At 36.0% G+C, this 24980-nt stretch overlaps 1 protein-coding gene across 1 annotated transcript in view; it reads left to right on the top strand.

Moving 5' to 3' along the window:
* Positions 1-923: 923 nt before the first annotated feature.
* The window catches only part of Reck (reversion inducing cysteine rich protein with kazal motifs), an 86688-nt gene continuing 62631 nt past the window's right edge, over positions 924-24980 (top strand). The window contains exons 1-4 of the mRNA XM_076843288.2: positions 924-1070; positions 15905-15963; positions 22141-22215; positions 23117-23153. Coding sequence (XP_076699403.1) covers positions 971-1070; positions 15905-15963; positions 22141-22215; positions 23117-23153 — 271 coding nt within the window. The 5' untranslated portion in view covers positions 924-970. The remainder of the gene's footprint in view (positions 1071-15904; positions 15964-22140; positions 22216-23116; positions 23154-24980) is intronic.

Here is a 24980-nt window from a genome sequence, read left to right as displayed (position 1 = left end):
TCTTAATAGAGGGAAACTGGAAATAATGGAAATAAGCTATTAGTTTCATCCCTGAACAGTAAGATGATTCCAAAATGGACGTACTATTGTTCAGGTGGGCAGAAGAGACCTACACAATTGGCTTCAATAGCTAGCAGATGCTCTCCAACATTCTCCACAGTGACTGTCATATGAGGGGTGGGCACCTCCAAACTGATCTCCCCCCCCCCCCCCAGTGCTGGAGATAGAATCCAGAGCCTCACATATGATAGAGAAGCGCTCTACCACAGAGCTACATATCCCAACGTCTGAATGCCACAGTCTGACATTCAGTCCCTACGTCTAGAAAGAAATAGGTGTTAAGCGTACACGAAAGGTGTTCCGAGCCTATATGTGCCAACAGCTATGGTGGTGAATCCGTGCCTCTGGCCCTTGAACTGGGACCATGTCAGTGGTAGAACCCTTCAGCATTTGGGGGAAGTCAGGTGACACGCCTTTTTTCGGTCCGAGGCAGCACTTCGGTAGAAAGGATATTGAGAGTTATCTCTGAGGATACCAGAAGGGGAGTAGCCTCTGCAGTTCAGCCTTGACTTAGCCCCCAGGACTCAGGCGAACTTGTTTTGTGGTTTTCGAAGTCAGTCTCCTCTCGGAGCTTCAGGGGCCCCGAGGTAAACCTCGGGACGGGAGCGGCGTTCCAGGGGCCTCTCCAGTTCTGACAGCCTCTGACTCCGCTCTTGGAGAACGCTGGCTGGCCGGCTGCAGATAATACCCATACACAGCTGGGCTCTAACAAAGGGCCGGGGTCCTCGGCGCTTTGCCCCCCCCAGGAGGTTTTGGAAACTCCGTGAGGCCGGGGGCGGGGCTTGAGTGCGCCGCAGCCAATCACCGAAGGGCCAGGGCGCCAGGGGCGGGTCCTGGAGCTAGCGGCGGCGGCGGCGGCGGCCAGGCTGGGTCCGAGCATCCCGCCGCTCCGGACCCGCCCGGCCCGGACATGGCGAACGTCCGGGCCTCCCTCCGAGGCACGCTGCTGCTTCTACTGGCTGTGGCGAGGGTCGCGGAGGTGGCAGGGGGCCTGGCCCCGGGCAGTGCGGGTGAGTAACTATCGGAGCAGCGGTTCGGGGCGATCCCGAGCGGCCGCCTCAGCACTCCAAGATGGCGCGGGGTAGGGGGCGGGGGTGAGCGCGACCCCAGACCCGGCCCACGTCCGGTGACCCTGGGTCCGGAGGTCTCGGCCGTCAGGACCCGTTGCCGACGCGGGACCAATCAAGGTCCCTCCCTACTTGCCCTCTGCGTCCCGAAGATCTTCTGAACTGGGGCCATTGACCCGGGTTCGAGGCCTTGCTCTGTCACCTATCGGCCATGGGCCCCCTGCTCTGTCCTTGAAACCCCTCGCCTGGCTCTGGCCCCTGTCAGAAAACGGTAAAATGTCTTCGCTCAGGATCGTCACGAAGGTTGGATGGATTTCAGATGTGCAGCCTCCTGCCCAGGCAGTGATTGCGACTTGTTACTTGACCCTCCCTTGGTTCCGAAAGGCCAGCCTCGGTGTCGTGAGCGCTGGTTGGCCCCACGGTGCTGTGTCAGACAGAGTTGGGCGGGAGGCATTAAAAATCAGTAAACCCTGCTTTCTGGTGCTTTCGGGCTGTAGGAGAGTTATGTCCTTGCTCAAAAGGAGTTAAACTAAGGATGAATAGCAAACTACAGTGCTTATAGTTAGTTGTCTCCTACTTGCTGGTCATTCGGATTTGTTGCTAACTCCTGCTATCCAGGAGAGCTCAGGTTACAAACTAGGGTACAACAGGAGTAACTTGAATTCAAGGCAGAAGTGTCCAAAGGAGATACAGAACTGTGTGTGCACAGAGGGAGAAAGATGACATCCACCTAGGATGGGGGCAAAATTGAATGATGACTTCCTAACTGTACTAACCATCCATAGATGGCAGGGTTCTTATTAACAACAGTGGTGGAGGAGTGCATTGCTTTCAGGGAGAGACCCCTAGCAAAACCAAAGTCAATCTCAACAGGTTTTAAGGTAGTCTACAATGTTAAAAATAAAGATTAAGAAAAAAGAAAAAGGAAGGTTTAAAAAAGGGAGAGAATTGTGACAGAAACTTGGAATTAGATAACTATAATTGGGTTCTAAGTTTACATGTAAATTAGCCCAGAAAACAAAGAAAAAAAGAGAAAGAATACTGATTATTCTTGGCTAACTCAACTTACCATTCAGGACCCCATTTTTCTCACTAAGTTAAAAGAGATTGAACTAAAGCACTTACAAAGATTTGGTCCATAGAGTACTAGTTGTACATTCTCATCCACAGCTACTCAGTTCTGTGGGAAATTGTAGAGTGAAGAGGTTAAGAATACTGGAGAAAGTTACTTAGCCTTAATTTTTTTATCTAATATCCACATTTATTGTGTACGGTATACAATATATAGTATAGTATATTAACCACTGAAATGTTAGCTATTAAATATGTTTGGGAAACACTGCATTTTGTACCCTCATCTTATAAATTCACAAAATACATTAGATTCATAATAAAGGGTCCAAGGATTTCTATTCCAAACACTGGTTTGCTGGGGGAATAAGAGAATGGCTGCTCAGGAGCGTAAGTCTTTTTAGAGAACTGAACATATTCTAAAATAAACAGTGGTGATGGTTGCACAACTCTGGATACGCTAAACAGAAATGAATTATATACCTTAAAAGGGTGAATTGCATGGTATATAAATTATATCACAAAATTATTACAGAAAGGAAATAATCATTTGCTCATAAAATTTTTTGTTCATAATGCCTAACATGCATTTTAGAAAATGCTGGGCTAGTTGGTTTTTAACAGCCCTTCCAGCTCTAAAAGTTCACGACCTCATAAAGTTTGTGTTGTTTGATAAAGAGAAAAATTCCAGATTTAATTTTTAAATTCTTGTATTAAGTTCTAGGAAGCTTATATTGCCTGGTTCTTTACATAAAGAACATTGAGTAATATAGTGGACAAAGGCTTCTACTGTGCATAGTAGAAAGTGCAAAAAATGTTCTTCAATTCTAAACAGAAATTGAGAACAATTATTAAATTGTTTTTCAATGAAGGCCTGGTTTATATTCCTGCATAGTCTTCTGTCAAAGTTTGGGTCTTTCTGTTTCCTCCTTTACCAGTCACTACCCACTCTGCCCTGATTATTTTTATGCTCAAGGGATGTAGGTAAGGGAGTGATAAATACTACTTATTGGCTGCTTATCTTTTTGGAGGGTGGGATGGGACCTTATGCTGCATTCTTAGGATCTGTGTCTGATGGCACCTGGGGAGTAGGTCTGTTTCTACTTAAGATATTTTGTAAGCAAAAGATGTAACATTAAGAGCCAAATTGCAATAAGTTGACATTTAAGGAATTATGTAATAGTCTGGAATCCTGAAAAAGAACAAATGGATTTCAAATAAGAAAACGCCTATCTGGAGGAAAGTAATAAAAAGCAGATTCCCATTCCAATGAAGTGTCTTGGCCTACACTGTAGAAAGAGCTAGGACTAATGATAGACCCAATAGGATAGTTTATAGTATGTTACTAAAAGTTCCTATCTTATATCATAGACTTAAGCAATCTTTCATTATTCATACCTTTTACTGTATAACATTCAAAGAAGAAAGGGAGGTTGGTTTTATATATTATAAGTATATTATAAGTTTTATATATTATAAGTATACCTTTTTTGTTTGTTTGTTTTATTTTAGTACTGGGGCACTTACCCACTGAGCCACATCCCCAGTCCCATTTTTATATTTAGAGACAGGGTCTTGCTGAGTTGCTTATGGCTTCATTTATTACTTAGGACCATGCTAAGTTGCTGAGGCTGGCTTTGAATTTGCAGTCCTCCTGCCTCAGCCTCCCAAGTTGCTGGGATTACAGGTGTGCACCGCTGTGCTCAGCCATAATGTGACTTTTAAAAGAGTAAAGCATACTCTTTTTTTTTTTTTTTTTTGCATCAAAAAATACTCTGTCCTAAGTACAGAGCTGCTGCTCTCAAAGAGCTTACATTCTAGAGGAGGGGAAATAGATAATGAAATTATTTCTGGGTGTGATAAATATACTATGAAAAAACTAAACCAAATGGTAACAGAATTGAGTGAGTGGAGGCTGAATGGTTACTTAAGAGTTGACAAGAGCAGCCTCTTTGAAAGGTGAAGTTAAGATCTGAAGGCCAGGAAGGCACTATCCTTCTGAAAGACAGAGGTGGCGTCCTGGAAGAGCAGAGGCCTTAAGGCATAAAGACCACAAGGTCTATGTGATTGGAACATAGTGAGAAAGAAAGTACACTATCCCTAGATGGTGCTAACCTTTATAAGAAGTCACATGAAGATTGCATTCTGTGTACAGATAGAAACCAACAGAGTTTTAAATGAGAGACATGATTTAATTTATATTTCAGATCACCCTTGCTGCTAAATGGGGAAAAATTATTATAATGGGCAAGAGTATAGACAAGGCATCTCAAAGACCATTGTGGTAGTCCAAGCAAGAGAATGGTGACTCAGAGGAGAGTGGTGGTGGAGGTAGAAGAGGAGAGATCCGAGATATTGTTGATAGGTTGGATGTAGGAATTGAAGAAACAAAGAATTAAGGGTTACTCATAGGTTTCTGTTGTTGTTATTTTAATCTTGAGCAGCTTAGTAAAAGTGGATACCATTTACCAAGGTAGGAAGGAGCAGGTTTGAGGAAAATTGACAGGTAAGGCGGAAATAGAACCAAAAGTTCTAAAGTTCCATTTTGGGGCCTGGAGATGTAGCTTGGTGGTAGAATACTTGGCTAACATGTGCAGTTCCTAGGTTCAATCCCATGCACCACAAACAATGTTTTTATATTCTTTTTTATGTTTAAGATGGGTATTAGGAATAATTGCCCATGTCCATTGCTTATTAAGCTAAATTTTATACCTGCCAATAATTTACTCAGCAAATATAATCTGTTCATAGTACCAGATGCCATGATAAACGTAGGTATAAAATAAAAGCAAAAACAGACATGATCTTTACTTTCATGTGACTTAAAAGTTTAGTGGGAAATTCAGACATTAAATATTACCCCCAAATGTATACTATCTACATTGCTAATTTATATTTATAATTATATATAATTCAAACACATCTATTTACATCCTAAATCTAAGGACTATATTTCAGGGAAAGTCATGATATTCATGAAGTATTGTATATAATATGCTGGATGCTTTTAAGAACATAGACACCATGAAGACTACAAGAACAATGAAATATTAAGAGAATCATTCTGACAAGGGATATACCATTGGGAGTGAGATTTTATACTTTCAAATTTCTTGTTTATGAACAGGAGACTTGTAGCACAGAGTGGGGTAGAAAATTATGCAAGAATGCTGGCTATTAGCATGTATAGGAGAATTTCACAAGAGCCTTTTCCTTTAGTTGTTACATAATGATGATTGTTGGGGTTAAGGCATTTTTGACCCCAACAAACATAACCAACCTAGCTCAGATTAGGGGGCTGGCTATGTAACCTTTAGCAGGAAATCTCATAGAAAACTATGGGTGGGCAGTTCTGCACACCTCTACCTTAGGGATTGCTGGGAAACTGGAAAGTTGTAAGGAATGAGAATGTTTTTACAGATAGCTTCTCTATCTCTTTGCTTCTTTTTGTGCATCTCTTGCATTTTTTCTACCAACCAGTTTCTTCTTTTTACTCATGTTTTTTGTACTCCAATAAAACTTCAGCTTCCCCAGTTGCAATTCTTCTTGCCTTCTATTCGTATTACCAACTGGCTGTTTATTTCTTGCCTGAGAACTTGATTGTCTCCAAGAATGGCTTTGCATTAACCAAATTGAGTTCAAGGTCAACCAGGACCATCTTTTTTGAGACCAAAACAATCATGTTTGCTACATTATGAGTGGGTCGCCATATAACATGTGCTACTGAGAGAGTACAGGGAGGAAAAAAAACTTGTACTTTTTTTTTTTTCCTGTTAAAAAGGGTATAACAAAAGGGGCTGGAGCTGTATAATAGCTCAGTTGTAGAGTGCTTGCTTCAGACTGTGAGGCACTGGGTTCAATCCTTAGCATGACATAAAAAGAAATAAAGATACTGTGTCCATCTACAACTGAAAAAAAATATTTTTTAAAAAAGGATGTAAAAACAGTATTAATATTTTTTAATCTGTGAATAAAATATTTTAAATTGAATACTGTACTTGGTGTACCAAGAAGATCAGTCAATCTGGGGATTCCAAAAGAACTCATTGGAATACTTAGAAAAGAATTAAATATTAAAGGTTCCAATTCTACCTAGAGTAGTAGGGTCTTGCTGTAGCACGTGCCTATAATCCCAGTAACTAATTTAGCAAGCCCCTGTCTCAAAATAAAAAGAGCTGGGGACATAGCTCAATGATAGAGTACCTGTGGATTCGATCTCCAGTACTGCCAAAAAAAAAGAAAGTTGGATCTTAATTAAACCAAAAATCAACATGGCCTGAAGTTGTTGGAAAAAAAACTTGAAAGATGTTTGGAATTTAAATCATCAGGAATTTAAATCACCAAGCATTTCAGGCAGAAGACTGTGTTCCAAATAAATGTAGATTTTTCCTTATTGAAAATAACTGAAGTTTAGGAAGGAAGGCTAAAAAAAAGACTTGGAAATATTTTTAGTTGGAATAGTAGGAAGCCATTATAGGCCCTTAATTAAGAGTGACATCATGAAATATCCATTAAAAAAATTAACTTGGCAGTCATATTGATACTACAACAGAATGAACATAATTGGTGTTACAGCAGCACAGCGTGAGACAAACAATGGAGGAATATCCAACTTGCAAATGATTCAGGAAAAAACAAAACATATCTGTTTATACATATGTGTAATCATACAGATGATGAAATCATACAGTATGACTGCAGTTTGGACGAGTGATGGATTATTTGGCTCTTCCTTGGCTGGCAATGTATTTTGCATAGATACATACACACATAACATCAGTTTTTAAGAATAATTGTGACATTTGCATGAATGAATTTTTAAATTAAAGTTGCAGTTGTCGTTTAAACATTTTTAGAGTGATTTTCATTTTCAAAGTTGTTTTGAAAATAAAAATTTGATCACAAAAAAGATTTCACTGGGTGTGATGGTGCATATTTATAATCCCAGCTACTCAGGAGGCTAAGGCAGAAGGGTTATGAGTTCAAGGTCATCCAGGACCATCTTTTTTGAGACCCTGTCTCAAAATAAAATTTAAAAAGGGCTGGGAATGTAGCTAAGTGGTAGATTGCTTGCTTAGCAAGCACAAAACCCTGGGTATAATCCCAGGTTTTTATATATATATATATATATATATAAAATAAAAATAAGACCAGAATTTTTAAATTAATGTATCTTTTTTATTTAAAATGACCTTCTTCCAGCATTAGCTCAGATTTTTTTCCCCTTAATAGTATGGGAAGGATGTGTATATTTTCTTAAAAATATATATTCTGTTTTAGTAATTCTTTAGGAAAACATTAATTAGAGGAACTCATTATTTTCCATAGAAAAGAAAACAAGAATGGCTTTGCATTAACCAAATTACAGCTTTTGGGAGATATCTGTGACAAAATCCCTTTTAACTTAAAAAATCCTGTAATTCTATGGATATTCCTTATTTTTAGATTGGGGTGTACTCCATTTTTTAAAATGCTAATTGGTCTTAGAAGTTGCATTTTTCTGTGTGTGGCTGTAGCATGTGCTTCCTGCTTATTTGCCTATCTTTGGTATACATGTTGCCTAAACCAGCAGCCAAACGTTGATATTTCAAATTTTTGGATATTCTGCTTGCATATATCTAAATGTCTCTAATTCTTTCTTAAAGCTAACAAGCATGGCTTTTAGTAATCAAGGTTTGATTTTTTAAAATTTTATAATCACAGACGCTTGAAATAAGAATGCAAGGTATCGGGCTGGGGATGTGGCTCAAGTGGTAGCGCGCTCGCCTGGCATGCGTGCGGCCCGGGTTCGATCCTCAGCACCACATACAAACAGAGATGTTGTGTCCGCCGAAAACTAAAAAATAAATATTTAAAAATAAGGAGAGAAATGAATTACAGTAGATGGGGTAGAGAGAAAAGATGGGAGGGGAGGGGGGATAGTAGAGGATAGGAAAGGTAGCAGAATACAACAGTTACTATTATGGTATTATGTAAAAATGTGGATTTGTAACCGATGTGATTCTGAAATCTTTGTAATGTTTTGAATAACCAATAAAAAAATAAAATAAAATAAAAAAAAAAGAATGCAAGGTATCTGTATGTCTTATTAATAAGGACACCTGTGCTTTTTTTTATTACCATGTTGATATTGAGTTATAAATCAAACTATTTTACCTTTATTCAACTTCATTCTGTGAGAATAAACAGCTTAAAACTGTTTATTTTTTTCTTGAAGAACAAATTAGAGTCAAATTATAAAATTAAAGCATTTCTAGAATTCATTGTCTTATAGAAAGCCTTAGGTCTTGGAAAGGTTCATTTTCTCCCCTTCTTTGTAATAGTTGAATGACCCAGTTAATCCATTTTAATTGCTCTAAAAAAGATAAAGACCTTTAATTGCCACATTAATTACATTTGAATCTTCCCATCCTTAATGAAGCCATATGAATTAATGTCTTTTTGTGGGCATTTATTTCTTGGAAAATATGCAGTGTTAAAGATTCTAATAAACTTTTATTGTTTCAAAGGAAGAAAAATATGTACTAATACAGGCTAAAGTTAAGAGTACAATTTGGAAAATTTGATGGAGCAAAGGCTCCCTAGCCTGTTCATGGAGGGTGGCAGTCCTCTAAAGGGAGGAAATGTACTATTACAGAGGAATGCTTGGTTGAGAAGAGGAAAGAGATTATTGCCAGAAGATTTCAGGCTGCCCTCTTTCATCCTTTCGGTCAGAAATACAAGAAAAGGCTTTTGGAAAGACTAGAAGGAAATATGCCAGAATGTCAACAGAGGTTGTGGCAAAACAGTGGGAATATAGATCTTTTCTTTCTTTCTTTCTTTTTTTTTTTCCTCTGACTCTCTTTCTCTTCCAAATTGCGTGGGGTTTTTAATGGGGGGGGGGAATTATTTTAAAAATTTAACTTTGTAGGTCATTCCACTATAAATTTGACCTTCACTATTAAATAGGAAAAAAAAGTCTTTTATATTTATGTTTTTAAATAAAACTGTTGGTTGTTATTGGAGTTTTAATTGTAACACATTTTGTGTTTCTGTTTTAAATAAACCTTTGCTCCAAGAAACTTTTTCAAAAATCCCAAGACCCAAATCAGACTCCTGTCTGCCTGATTGTTTACTTTTTGCTAAGCCTGTGTTTATTGGGACCATATGTTATTCTGAGTTATCTTTGCTCAAGATCAGCTGGATTTTCTGCCCTCATATGACCTTTGTGTTAGAGGATAGTAGAAAGTGCCAATTTTTAGAGTACTTCAAAATATCATGTCAATATCATGCAGAGAGGCCTTTTTTTCCTGCCTGCCCTCCCATTCTAATGAGGCTGGAACATACCAACAATCTTAGGAGATGGGGGTTGGTCTGGCTGTTAGAAGGAAGTCTCATGAGTGCTTGGCCCTTCCTAGACTTAGAGCTTCTTAGACAGTAAGAATAGCGCAAGGCACTTTTGACACTTTGAATCAAAACACTTTTTTCTTCTGAAATGTAGTGAAATTTTTTGTATGTTCTTCAGAATATTATAAGTCAGGTGTTTAGAACTTCAAGAAACCTTTTCCCATGAATTAATGTTAGAAAACTAGCTCCATAATAATCTTTTATGAAACCAAACTATAGTAATATGCCAGTGGTATCATAGACCCTGTCATTGTTTTGTTGAAAAAGTTTCTAGTTTTGAACTTAGAAGCCTTATTTGTAAGATTTAAAGAGGACTTCTTTTATTCATTTGTTTATTCATTCTTTTCTTTCCAATACCAATCCTGCTTTCAATCAAAAAAGTTCTGTTTTTATCTCATTTGTATATTGAAATGGTTTAGATTTTACTTGAATAGAGGATTATATTACATTTATTAGTATGTGTACACACATATACAGGTTTATATAATATATTAAAAATGTGTGCCTATACACACACATATATATTTTTGGAGGGGAGAGGGATACTGGGGATCAAACCCAGGGCCTTGTGCATGCTAGGCAAGTGCTCTACCACTAAGATTCCCAACCCAAATATGTATTTTTAAAGCCATCATATTAGATCCAGTTGCCTAAAATATAATGTTTTTACCTCTATGTCTTCTTTGGCTTGCCAGTCCTACATAGCTGCTGACCAATTGTATCTTTTTCCCAGTCTTTTACACTCTAAAACAGTTCCATGCCCCTTCAGATTGTATCTGTGTCTAATTTATGAATTCCTCTGGGCCCATAATGCTGCTTGGCTACTGTTTTTCTGTTTCTCTAATTTGATGTTTCTCAAATGGCATTCTGAGATGTTAATTGGCATGAAAATTGTCCTATGGCTTGAGAAATTTGTGTAGTAGCTCCTCATTTAGCAAATTAATGTACTTTAATAGTTACATTAATGTATGAAGGGCTTTACAAAGTCCTATAGTGAATCTGTTCAACTTTTTTTTTTTTTTTTTTTTTTTTTTTGGAACTGGGGATTGAACCCAAGGGTGAGCCACATCCCCTGCCCTTTTTTATTTATTTATTTTTTATTTTGAGATAGGGTGTTGCTAGATAGTTGTTGAGACTGGCTTTAAACTTGTGAATCTCCTGCCTCAGTATCCTAAGCTATTGAAATTACAGGCATGCACCACCATGCCTGGCTTTCAACTTTTTTTAATTCTTTCTTTCCCAGTTTATTTGAACATGAAACATTTTCTTGAGGAATTAATATTAACATATCATGAAACAGTATTCTTTTATACCCAGAAACACATCTAATATTGTCTCCTTTCTCAGTTCTCCAAATTAGTTGTTTCAAACCTTGACAGTTTCAGCTCAAGACTCCCAACCCTACCTGTTTCAACCCTATTTTTATTCTTTGTTTGGGATTTTTTGTTTTGAGACAGGGTCTTGTTATATTACCCAGACTGGCCTTGAACTCAGGATCCTCCTTCCTCGGCTTCCCAAGAAGCTGGGATTATAGGTGTATACCACCACATCCAGTGCAACTCAATTTTCTGACCCAGTCTCTATTTCACTGAGAAAGTACATTCTGTCAGCTTCATTCTTCATATATCAGTGTCCTTAAATCTTTTCCTCTTATCTTGATTGGTCCTACTGTTACTGGAGTCCTAGGCCAGAGGCCTTACTCTTGGGGTTCTAACAAGTCAGGTTTGGCCATTTGTCCCAAAAACTAAACAGAAAAGGTAATAGTGAAAAGCAGGAAAGGAGCTTTTCTCAACATAGTCACATTGGGAAGACAGAGTGAGATCTAGCATCTCAACTTTGTCTTTGGAGTGTTGATATGGGTTTTAAGATTGAACAGAGGAAGAATTCAGGCTGGGTATAAGGGGTAATGTATAATTAAATAGTCCTGGTCAGACTGTGGCCTGGTTGGTCATTATCTCAGTTCTAGTTCCTAACGGTGGCTCCAGAGAAGTCCTTATCATTAAGAGGGCAGTCTTCATTTGTTTCTCAGGATGCAGAATGTTTATCTATCAGACCTACGATCCTGGAAGGGGGTGGTTTGGTTTCCATGAGATGATTGCTCCTGTTTAGGGGGCTTGTGGTAGGGTGATGTGCCTGCAAGGCTCTATTATTCATGGAAAGAGTAGAGCAGTGACTGTATACTTCTAGGTACCGCTCCAGGGGTCTGAAACAGAAGCTATAAATATCCCTGCAAATCTTGTCTTAGTCTCAAAGGGGGACAAGATAGGCTAGGTAAATTTAGGGCCAGTAAACTTTGCCTTATCCGTTTTCAGATGAACTCCTTAAATGATTAACATGCCTATGTGCAAAGCTGAGCAGGTCATAAAGTTTAAGGTAATAAAGGAGATAGATACAAAATTAAGGCAGAAATGCCAAGCTTTATCCTGTTTTTAGTTACTCATTGGGCATCTGCATCTGAAGGCCTAAGTAAACAGTCAATACTTTTAACAAAGACAGCCTTGCTAAATCTGTTATACTACTACCAGGCTATAAATGAATGAAGTAAGAGAGCATAATTTTTGTTCATTATTGTGTCCCTGTCTCTAAATAAGAATGTCTCTTTTTGAACTGACATCCCCTTCCAGGAACCATCTCATTCAATTCCTCTTTAATCCATTTGACTTCCAACTGGGTATACTATAATTCAGTTTTGCCACCAACCACTCATAGTTAGCATAACCTCCACAAGTTTTAAAGGACATGGTCCCTAATTAAGACTTTCATTACTCCAGACAGGAGCCTCACTTCAAGGGTCTTAAGGCCACTTACACTTTTGATCTGGGTATAAATCTGTGGTCTCCCATGACCCTTTCAAGTTCAATAATTCACTAGAACCATCCACATAACTTACAGAAGGCAATATGATTAAAATTGCTGTTTGGAGCTGGGGGCATAGCTCGATGGTAGAGCACACACTTAGTTCTTAGGAGGCTCTGGTTTCAACTTCCAGTACCAAAATATAAAAAACAAAGTAAAATTACTGTTTTACTATAAAGGGTTCAAGTCTGGAGGACCAGCCAAATAAGAGACTCTTAGGACAAGGTCTGGGAGGAAATGCAGAGCTTCTGCATGGAATCAGGATGTATCATCTTCACATCAGTGTATTCAGCAGCCAGGGAAGCCCAGTGAGCTTCTGTGTCAGGAGTTTTTATCAAAATTTCATTACATAGGCATGATTGATTGAATTATTGGTCTCATGTTGGAATCCAGTCTCCAGTCCCCCCTCTGAAGATTGAGATGTCAGGTTGAGAGGTGACTCAGTAGTCCCAATCTTCTAGTCTTTCTGGAGTGGCGGCCAGGCCCCATCCTGAACATATTTAGGTAAGATAATGAGTCATCTCATTTTCATAACAAAAACACTCCTATTACTCAGGAAATTCCAAGGATTTAGAGTCTCCTAAGAATAAGGACAAAAGCTAGTCATTCTTCATTTTATAATGCTAATATTCAAAAGAGTTATCTGTACATTATTGAATTCTTTCTTGAACTCAGGCTTTTGCCCTCATCAGGTCACACTGATGACACTTATTTGAAGTCATCAGCGTCTTTCACGTTGCTGTATACTGTCGTCAGTTTGAATCACATTACTTGACAACATCATCTAGCACAGTTAATGACTCCTCCTTGAAACATTTTATTTAGTTGGCTTCTTGGTCACGTTCTCTCTCTTAGTTTTTTCCCCATACATTGGACACTCTTCTGCGTTCAGACACCTAATGGACATCTCAAAGTTATATCAGAATTATTTAAAAACTGAATTTTTGATTATCTCCTCACCCTCTGGAATTTCCTTTTTTAGTCTTTTCCATTTCAGGGTATTTCCAGGTATTTCTATTTTCCCACTTTCTCACACCAAAAATTTTATAGTTTTTGATTTTTTTCCTACCATATCACACATCTAATCTAATAGCATGTTCTGTCAGCTTTGCATTCATAATATATCCAGACTCTGATTACTAATACCACTTCCACTGCTGCCCCCTAGTCAAGACACTATAATATCCTATCAGTACTATTGGAACAGCTTACTGATGTTTTCTCTCTTGCTTCTCTGTAGTGTGTGTGTGTGTGTGTGTGTGTGTATTTGGTACCAAGGATTGAACCCAGGAATGCTTAATCACTGAGCCGGTAGCCCTTTTTGTATTTTATTTAGAGAGAGTTGCTTAGTGCCTTGCTAAGTTGCTGAGCTGGCTTTGAACTCACAGACCTCCTGCCTCAGCCTCCCAAGCCACTGGGATTACAGGTGTGTGCCAATTCGCCCAGCTTCTACAATATATATATATATATTTTTTTTTTTTTTTAGAGAGAGAGAGAGAGAGAGAGAGAGAGAGAGAGAGAGAGAGAATTTTTTTAATATTTATTTTTTACTTTTTGGTGGACACAACATTTTTTATGTGGTGCTAAGGATCGAACCCAGCGCCCCGCGCATGCCAGGCAAGCACACTACCGCTTAAGCCACATCCCCAGCCCGACAATATATTTTTATCACAGAAGTTAGAGTGATCCTTTTTAAATGTTACTCAGATTACTCAAAACCCTCCAATTGTTTTCTATTCTTCTCAGAGTAAAAGCACAAGTCCTTTCAATGGCCTATAAGAGACCTGTATGCTTCAGTTAAGACTTCTGTTACTTCTCTAATATCACACATCATCTTCTACTTTCCCTTTCATTCTTTTCCAGCCACATTCCTTGCTGTTTTATGAACACACCAGAAACTGCACTTGTTGTTTGGAAAACTTAATAGACTTGTTCTCTCACTTTCTTTAAGGTTTCTGCTCAAATATCATTTTTTCAGTGAGGCTTTCCTAACCTGCCCTATACAATACCTTCCTATTCCCTAACACACATTCTCCTTACTCTTTAACCTGCTTTATTATCGCCATAGTCTTTACCACCATTCCACATTAACATTCATATCCCACCCTTTCTGTGTGTGTGTGTGTGAGTTTATTTCTCCTTCCAGGAAATGTAATCTCAATGAGGACAAAGCCTCATGGTTTTTGAGTGAATGAATTGATTCCTTGTATTTAATAAACTGTTCATAATTTTTTTTTAAATTTAAGTTGTCAGTGGACCTTTATTTATTTATATGTGTTGCTGAGAATTGAACCCAGTGCCTCACACGTGCTAGGCAAACGCTCTACCACTGAGCCACAATCCCAGCCTCCATAAAGTATTTTTAAGTTAATAAATACCTTAAAAGAAGAGGTGTGCCCTGTTTCTTGCTAAACATAATGCCTCCTTATAAAATAAAATTTTTTTAAAAACTTGATTTTATTCATTTTGGACTCCTCTTGAGACATTTTTCTATCAGAAAAGCATTAATTCTCAGCTGTTTCCTTCAATCTATAAAGAAGCTCAGGTCTTTCCTACTTTTAGAAGGGAGGTGTGGAATCCTCCTGTAGCCCTGCATCTTCCTATAAGTACCATACTCTTTTATTCTGGTCACTGCCAGACTTCTTGTGAATCTATATTTACTGTCTATGCTTCCTCACCTCTGGCTTACTCTTTAATAGCTTTCATTTCTACTGGCCTCAGAAATGGCCAAGTGGCCTTGCAACTATTAAATCCATTTTCTTTTTTATTTTTCAATCTAACTTGATTCTTGTGGCATATAACACTACATCCTCCCCTGTAATACCACTCTCTCTGGTTGACCCACCTCAGCTAGACTGTTCCATCTCAATCTCTTCCTTTGTTTCTTCCCATGTCTCAGATGTTGCCAATTTTTTAGAATCTGGTGTTATAAATACTTCTCAGCAGAAAATCCATAGGCAGTGTCATTTCCATATACCTCCTTTATGCTGATGACTTCTGAATTTGTATGTTGAGGTTTGCGCTCCAGGCTTCGATTTCTGACTTTACTGGAATTTCCTTTTGTGTGTCCTATAGGAAATACACATTCATCATGTCCTAAATGAAATTCACTATTTTTTAAAAACCATTTGACTTTGTATTTGAAGTGTAATAAGAGAATCTAAACCATAGGGTAATTGTAAGAATTGAATAAGACAATGCATAAAACAAGCTTAGTATTAAATTCTGGCACACAGAAAGCATACAATAAATAATAGTTACATTATCACATAATAGTTTTCCCTATTAGATTGCAAGTTGTTTGAAGGCAAGGACCATATCTTCAAACTCTGCACTATCCTTGACTTGTAATAGATGCTCTTTAAGCATTGAGTTAAAATTAATAATAATCTGTGGGATAAACAGTTTGTGTAATCCTTTCAATTTCAGATGTTGGGTTTTTGTTTTTGTTTTTTTCTCCCTAGGTGCATTATGTTGTAATCATTCTAAGGATAACCAAATGTGCCGTGATGTATGTGAACAGGTAAGCTTGATCAAAATTGTAGAGGTTCTCAATTATGTAACTGCTTATTAAGTTTAATAACTTTGGAGAAATCTATTGGACAGTACCTTAACATATGATCAGAGTTCACATCACCAATATTAGGACAAATTGACATGTGTCTGCTGATACAATGCAGTGAGAAGAAACACAGCATCTTATAAAGCATTCCTGCCAAAAATTTATACCGTGAATCATGAAGAAACAATCAGGTAAACCCAGATTGAGGGATATTCTTCAAAACAGCAGCCTATAATCCTCAAAATTATCACTTCTATTAAAAATATCAGTTATTATAAAAAAACAAAGAAAGGCTGAGAAACTGTTCCAGATTAGAGGAAACTAAAGAGAAGATAAGGCAACTAAATGCAGTGCATGATCCTGGATTGGATCCTGGAATTAAAAAAAAAAAAAATTGCCATAAATGATGTTATTAGATAAATTTGTGAAATTGTTGAATATGGACTTAACATTAGCTAGTACTATATCAGCATTTTTATCCTGAATTTAGTCATTATATTGTAGTTAGTATGACAGTGTCCTTATTCTAAAGAGATACATGCAAGGATTTAGGAAAGAATGATCATAAATGTCTATAATAAATTCTAATATAGTTCATCAAAATAGTAGTAATAATCATATGTGTGTATATAGAATTATAGCAAATGTTGCAAAATGTTAATAATGGATGTATCTTGGTGAATACTATGTGGGTATTCTTTTGTATTACTCTTAACATTTTTTGTAGGTTTGAATTTTTGTGCTTGAGACTTTTTATCCAAGTGTCACTGAAACAGTATTTATTCATAAAGTCCTACTTTTCTTTCATCATCTAGCCTTAGTACCTGATAAATTATGGTCTCAGACATCTTTGAAGTTTCTTCTAGTAATAATCTGGATTTTATCACTTTCTAAAACTAGGAGAGCTACCTTACTGGGAATATAACTTCTCTCAAACAATACTATGGACTTAGTTTTGTTTTGTTTTATTATTTTATTTTGAGGATTTAACCCAGGGACCACCACTGAGCTTCATCCCCGGTCCTTTTTATTTTATTTTTATCTTAAAACACAGTGTCTCTTGAGTCACCGAAGGTCTTGCTAAGTTGCTGGGGCTAGCCTTGAACTTGGCATCTTTCTGCCTCAGCCCCTTGAGTGTAAGGAATTACAGGTGTGAGCCACTATACCTGGCTATGGACTTAGATTTTGCAAGATACTCTGTGGTTATAAGACATAAGAGTGTCTCAGCTCATCTGAATAGCTAATAGAAAATGCAGTGGTGTGCCAAATCAAAGTTTTTTGCAAATTTGCTGCCAGAACAATAGCTTTTTTTTTTTTTTTGATTGATTGATTGATTGATCAAATCCCGGGCCTTGTGCATACCAGCCAAGCACTCTACCAGTGAGCTATATCCCCAGCCCCAGGGGAGCTCTTTAAAACAAAACTGGCCTGTTGGTGGTATCACTATAAGGAATCTTTTAAAATAACTCGTGGAGGCATTGCTTTTCTGACTTTTTACTTTGTATCTTGAGGTTTGGCTTCTTCTTGCTTTTCCTACTGAGGTTCCATAAGGTTAATAATTGTGAAGAGGTGTCTCGTAATGAAACACCTGCAGCAGGTGAGATCTGGTTTCTTAAAATCTGGAATGTTAGAAATTCCATAATTTAGCAAATCAGATGAATATTACAGTCACCCAAATAAAGAATATTCTTTTCTAACCAAGTTCTTAACTAATTGAGAAATAAGACAGATAGGTCCCAGAGTAAAACTTTAAAACTAGTTACACAGATGTTGAATGTGGCTTTATCTCTAGGCACACACTAAGTGACAGAGTTTGACTCACTTCCAGAGGAAAAGAGGTAAGGACTGGGTTGTGTATGTTCACTTCCTTCTACAATTTCAGCAGTCAGCTAAGTCAGACATTTAGTTCATGGAAGGAGTGAGGAGTATAAAAAGACGCCTGGACAGTTAAAACTAGTAGAGCTCACACCAAATGGAAGAAAATACTAGGAGTGAGGATTTATCATTTCTGCAACCAATAGGGAATAAAGGGAGAATGGAGTCCTGATAACATTTAGATTTTGTGCTGAAGTGAATAGTCTATAAACCCTTGATAACTAGAAGGTTGGGAAAAGGCTTTGGTTGGGGCAGGGGTTAGATTCACCTTCCTGGTGAGTTGTGTTCAAGACAGTTGAAGACTTGGAGTTAAAACCTTTGGAATTAGAACTTAGATAAAAAGGGCCAGTGGTTTATAACAGTCAACAAAATAAGTGTGATGATTTACTATGAGTCTGTCAACATTGTCTCAGGCTAAAGGTAAGGGATCTGAGATCTGAGAAAAGGCCCTTAGCTTTAAAAAAAAAAAAAAAAAAAAAAAAAAAGAATAAGAATTAGCAGAGGTATTCTAGAGTAGGGAACTTTTGCTCAATCCCCCAATGCTTATAACAGTGCCCAGTACTGAACATTTTCAAAAATATTTCTAGATTGATTGAAATGATGGGGCTAAAAGTCATACTGCAGGGATTTTATTTTAATTTAATTAAAAAGTTTAAATGTATTATGTACTCTTTCAAGTTTACAAAAATGTATTCAGTTTTTTTATATATCTTATGTCCCCAACTGTATTATAAAAATTCTTCAAATATAAGGATTATGTCTTACTTAAGTGTTGTATTTAGGCCCTTGTTTATGGAAGCTGATCAGTGAGTGCAGGTTGATTGGTGAACAAATGAATGAAGTGAAAGAAAAAAGTTGGAGAAATCAGCCAGGCACAGTGGTACATACTTATAATTCCAGTGACTCAGGAGGGCAAAACAGCCTTGGCAATTTAGTCCTCAGCCCTTTTTGAAGGGCTGAGGACGTGGCTTAGTGGTAGAGCACTCCTGGGTTCATTACCTAGTACTGCCAAAAAAGAAAAAAGTTGGATGTGTCAGTAAGTCAGTGCAGAAAATGAAAATTTGGTTAGATGAGAGGACCTTGCTTGTTTGAAGACAAGGGGAAATGAGTTATAAGTTGAGGTAAAAAGAAGTTCTTAGAATTTAAGATTATAAGCCCTGTGGTCTGATTATTTCTGTCTTGAATGGAGTATAAGTGTGGTTATAATTTTTTTTGGTCTGATGTGATTTATTTAATAAAAGTATCTATTCTAGATATATATTCATCTTTTTTTTTTTTTAAGGTGTGATTACCTGTTTAGTAAAAAAAGTAACTGTTTGGGACTGGGGTTGTAGCTCAGTGGTAGTGTACTTGCCTAACGAGTGAGGCATTGGGTTCGATCCTCAGCACCACGTAAATATTAGTGAACAAAGTAAAGATATAAAAAAATAAAATTCAAAAAAAAGTTTTAAAAAAGTGACTGTTTATATTTAAGTCTACATTATTATCTAAAAGTGTATACATTCTGGCTTCTTTTAGCTAAATGTATTCCTAATAATTAGTATATTTTTCTTAGTTTAATTTATTCTACTTTATAGAATCATAGTTTTAGAGAAGGGACCTGATGGATTATCTGACTTCTAAATTTTGTTTGTTAGCTATTCAGATAACTGGAACATGAGACTTAAATTTTTTTCCTCTTATGTTCTAAGCCCTGTACTACTTTAACATGAATTATTTCATTTAATTCTTACACCAAGCCCTTGAGGAGGTAATATCATCTGCATTTTATAGCTAAAGAAATAGAGATATAGAAAAGTTAAATAACTAACCAAGGTCCCCAAGCCAGTGATTTGAACAACAGGGACTCAGAGCCAAGTGTGTCTAATTATATACTTATAATTAGTGAACAAAATAAAGTCCATTCTTATAGCCACCAAGATATAGCCATCTCCTATAATACAAAGTAGAGTGCCCATTTATTCAGAGTATATTATTTACAATCTCAGTTCCATGTTCTTTCCATTGTCCTAACCTGTTTCAAGTGCTTGGAGGTTTTTTGCTTTTTTGTTTGTTTTTGCCTTTGGTGTTTTTGAGAAGAAATGTTGAGGAACAAGGAAATGAGTTTGAAAGCATAGCTTTCCTTCTCTGTGCTTCTTTCTGTTCCACTACCAAAGTCAAATAGTTTCTCTCTTTCTCATTCATTTTTGTCTGTTGTTGTTATTTTTTAACCATTTTTTTCTTTCACTCGTCCTTATCTTTTTATAATGGAAAATTGCAAATATATGTGAAGGAAGTATAATGAACTCTGTATTCATTTTTGGCATTATTAAGTCATGACTAATTGCATTTCATTTAATCTCCCCCCCATACTCTTTCTATCCCATTATATTGAGGCAAATTTATATTGAAGCAAATCCCAATTGTTCTGCCATTTGATTCATACAATTTCAGTTTATATCTGTAAATTATACATATTCATTTTTTTAAATATAGCCAGGCTGGGGAGTTTGCTCAGTGGTAGAGTGTGCCTAGTATTCATAAAACTCTGGGTTGGATCCTTAGCACTGCAAAAATAAATAGATAAATAACTAAAGTACCATTATCAGTTCTTTGAAAATGTAATATTCTAATAATAGCTAGTTATTAAAATTTCTTAATTATTTAATAAAGCTTTTTAAAATTTTTTTATCAATTTAAATGAGAGGTATACATTGCAATTGGTTGTATATCTTTTAAATATCTTATTTTTGTTGTTGTTTTTTGACAATTTAAGAATAATTATTTGAGGGTCTTTTACCCAACAATACTTTTAAAATGACAAATTAATTACTTTTCTTTTTAAAAAATTTTTAATTATTATACTATTTACTTATATTAATTATACAAATTAATGGGTTCCACTGTGACATTTCCATACATACTGATAACATACTTTAATTATATTCATCCTCCCTATTACTTCCTACTACTTTCTTTTGCCTCCCCTCTCCTTAAATGTCTTTTGATCTATAGATTTCTTCTAGTAACTTACTTGATGAATAAATTTGATCATTTATCCTGTAGAGTTTCCCACAGTCTGTACTTCACTGTTCACATCCATGGTGTTATTTAATGCATTCCTCTTTCCTCTATGTATCTTAGTAATTAGTTGTTAGATTTAGAGCAGGGCTATCCAACAGTACTTTCTACAATGATAAAAATATTCTATGACCATATGTTAGCCTCTGGCCACATGTGCCAAGTGAATACTTGAAATGTGATTAAGGAGACTAAGGAACTGGTTTTAATGTTATTTAATTAATTGATTTAAGTTTAAATTAAATAGCCACACATGACTAACAGCCATCTTATGAGACAAATCCAGAGGCTTGATCAGATTGAAGTAAGGTTTTATTTTTGTTTTGTTTGACATTTCTTCCCATGAATGGTATTTTGTATTTAGTTGTCACTTTTCATGATGTTAATAGTCACTTTTAATTATCTAAATGTTTTAATTCACTAGATATAAAAAACTTGTGATATTCTATCTCTTTTTACTTCTTAACTATAATTAGCAGTGTTGGAGGAAAATGCCAATTAACTAGAACATTAAATCCCTTAGTATTCATGGATTTAATAGTCTCAACTATTTGCAGATAAACATGAAGGTCTATCTGATATGTGTAATGATTTCTAATTTACTGAGACACCAGAAGTAACTATATTAATTTAATTCCTATTAGGCTGTGAGTCATTTGGCCTGGTGAGTGAATCTTGTCAGCAACTCAGGATCTTTAGTGAAAGATGGCTTTGTCTTTATTTCATAGAGAATTTGTGTGCCATATGCTATTCACAAATTTCATATTTATCAGAGTCAAAGATATGATACTGTTTATCTTTTAATTGTCATCTGTTGACTAAAAGCATTTGTAGAACAGTTTAGAATAAATTTTTCTCTTCTTTTTTTTTCTTCCCTTTCCTTCTCTCTTAATCTCTGCCAGCCCCACTCCCAACAGGTTTTCTCCACTTTGGGTCAATAGAAAAGGGTCTAGACTTACTATTTTGGACTTTTTGATCACTTGCCAAATTAACCAACCTTTTAAGAAATGTTACCTCAGCTTAATTTAGATGCTTCCAAGGGTTTTCCATTTATAAAAAGAAGCTGGAAAATATTCTGGACAACTGATAAGCCTAGAGGATAATAAATTTTACTCCTTATTTCTTATAGCCAAAAAACAAAACAAACAAAAAAAGCTCTACAAAAACCTTTTTTCCTCTTTTTTTTTTCCTTTTGTCAAATAGATTTTCTCCTCAAAAAGTGAATCCCGACTAAAACATTTATTACAACGAGCCCCAGATTATTGCCCTGAAACAATGGTAAGTCCTACTTAAACTATAAAGGTTTTTGTCTATATGAAACTAATCAGTTGCTTTTAGATTAGCGTAATTTTCAATGTGATTGTGGCCAGAGTGAATTATTAGATTTAGTTAAAATATTAGATTTAGGTAAATTTTTAAAAAAATCTTTACACAAATTGTTTAGATAGAATATGGTCTTTCATCTTTATTGTGTATTTTAGGATGTAGGAATAAAGGCAAGTTTAAATATAAATGTATTTCGGTCTTTAAATTTCATTGTAGTATTTTATTTGATATTTTGTTTTATGATTTTATTTTGATTAATTTTATGAAAACTATAGTAAACTAAATCTTATTTATTTTGATTTTTAAAAATTGGAAATAAAGGAACATATGCAGAATATTATTCCTGTATTTCCATTTTCTGACATACTGTAGATCTGTTGCTTGCCTATCTAAATCAGATTTCTTAAAATATTTCCATTGCTTGGACTCTTCTCAGTATTTGGGATGCTCTTGAACAAAGACAGTAAAGCCTGAGCTTGCATGAAAGAACCTCTTTTTATATATAGTGCCTTTGTCATGTGGAAGGGGAAAAAATGATGGTCAGTCTGATTGACATGTTTTCCTTAAGTTACTCAGAAGACACTTTTGTCTCTGTTCTTGGAAAAACAAAGAGTATCCTGAGTAACCAAACCCATCCTTAGTACTTTTAGATGGGAAAACAGGAAAAGAGTAAGCAATATTTGGTATCTCAGCTTCTTTTCTTTCCTGAATGTTGTGCATTTGGCCCTTGAGCATTGATTATATGGACCCAGCCATAAATAAATTAACCATACGTAATTTCTGTAGAAATTATCTTTCTTTTTTAAATAAAAACTGGTTATCTACATAAGCCTTTTGGTGATTACAATTTCAGGTTGAAATCTGGAGTTGTATGAATTCATCTTTGCCAGGTAAGCAGTAGAAAGTATGACATTTAGGGGTTGGGGTCGTGGCTCATTGGTAGAGCACTTGCCTCACGTGTGTGAGGCACTGGGTTCGATTCTCAGCACCACATATAAATAAATAAAATAAAGGTCCATCAACAACTAAAAAAAAATTTAAAAAGAAAATATGACATTTAGTATTTAAATTTTAAAAACTTATTTTGTGAATATAAAATCTGTCATAGTCCAATAGTGTAATTTGTTCTCTGGAGTTTTTATCCTTGTCTTCCCTTCCACACCCAAATTTTCAAATGTATAATTTATACTCATCCATTCAAACCTTTTATACTCTTATCTCCACTTCTACCATTCTTGGAAACTATTCTTTGAAAGATCACCAGGATTTCTTGATTTGTGCTTTATCTCAGTGTTTACTCTCTGATTTTCCCAAACACTTGCTATTATGACTCTTCCAAGACCTTGGCCTTGGCACCTTATTTTCTCATATCTTTCTCCTTTTACCTACCATAAGGACTATAATTGTTCCTCCGTTCAGTGCTTTTCGCTTCTCTCTCCACACTTACTATGGTGATGTCATTCCTTCCCAGAACACTTATGTAATATTTTGAACACAGAAATACCTGTACTCTTGTTTGCTTCAATTAAATTAATCAATCTAATTTGTTTGTGACTTATAGACATCTCTTCCTAGATTCTTCATCCAGATGGTATCTAAAGTGCAAATCCAAAATCAGACTCATAACTGACTCTTTTGTGACTAGAAAACCCATAAGTTTTCTTTGATTCCCTTTTCTTTCCAGTTACATTAACTCTTCCCTTGCAAAATCTTGCAACTGTCTTCTCTATTCCTAGTTTAAGACTTTGTTATTTTGCTCTTGGGATAGAATATTATAATAACCTTATGATTGATGTTTTAATACATTATATACATCTTTCCTGTCAGAATCCATCAAGCAATATCCACTTCCATTGGAATAAAGCCCAAATTTCCTATCCTGGCATTCATGGTCTTCTAAAATTTAGGCTCATTCTAACCCTGGTTAAAGCCAATGTCTTGGGGTGTGGGGCTGGGGAAGGGGGGTTATACCTTATATATCTCTGAATTCTGGAGGCTGCCACATAAAGAAGTCATGTGTTTTATCTATTTCATACTTTCATAGCCCACATAACACGTAAGAGAGTACCTTTTCTATATAACTACTGAATAAATGTAAAAGATGGTTAAATAATATTTTCTAATATTACTGGATACATAGAAACAACAACACTGTATTATTAATAGCCCACAGAGTTTATGACCTACAAGGTTTCTATTCATAATTATTTCTAACATGTGAGAAATTCTGAATAGCAAGTAGCTAAGATTTAGAGGAAACTATACTAGACAGTGGGGCTAGATAGAAGTCTGTCCCCTTATGCATTACAAGCACATGGAGATGATGAAACGTATAATGTGCAATATTTTTAGTTTTTATAATTGATGTGGTTTATAATAATCAACTTCAGTGCAGTTTATAATTATACTTTGAGAGCTTTGTCTATCTATAAACTGTTTGTTTTACTTAATGTTTTTCAGTAGAATACTTAAATTTGTTGTATTAAGTCCTAGTTTCTTGTTACCTATTGCCTTGAATTCCCCACATTTTTTTCAAATGTAAATAATAATTTAATGTAATGCAGATGTTTATCTGTAGATCTGTGTATTACATAGAAATGGCATAGAACATTTTTTAAAGCAAATAAAGAAAGATTTGCAGCATTCCTACAAACATGTCTTTTCTCCTTTCATTGTTCACTTGTTTTTTTCTTTTCTGTTCCTTCATTCATTCATTT

The sequence above is a fragment of the Callospermophilus lateralis genome, chromosome 2 (assembly GCF_048772815.1).
Source record: "Callospermophilus lateralis isolate mCalLat2 chromosome 2, mCalLat2.hap1, whole genome shotgun sequence".
Classification (NCBI taxonomy): domain Eukaryota; kingdom Metazoa; phylum Chordata; class Mammalia; order Rodentia; family Sciuridae; genus Callospermophilus; species Callospermophilus lateralis.
The sequence above is the reverse complement of the archived record's forward strand: the minus strand, read 5'-3'. Positions and strand labels throughout refer to the sequence as shown.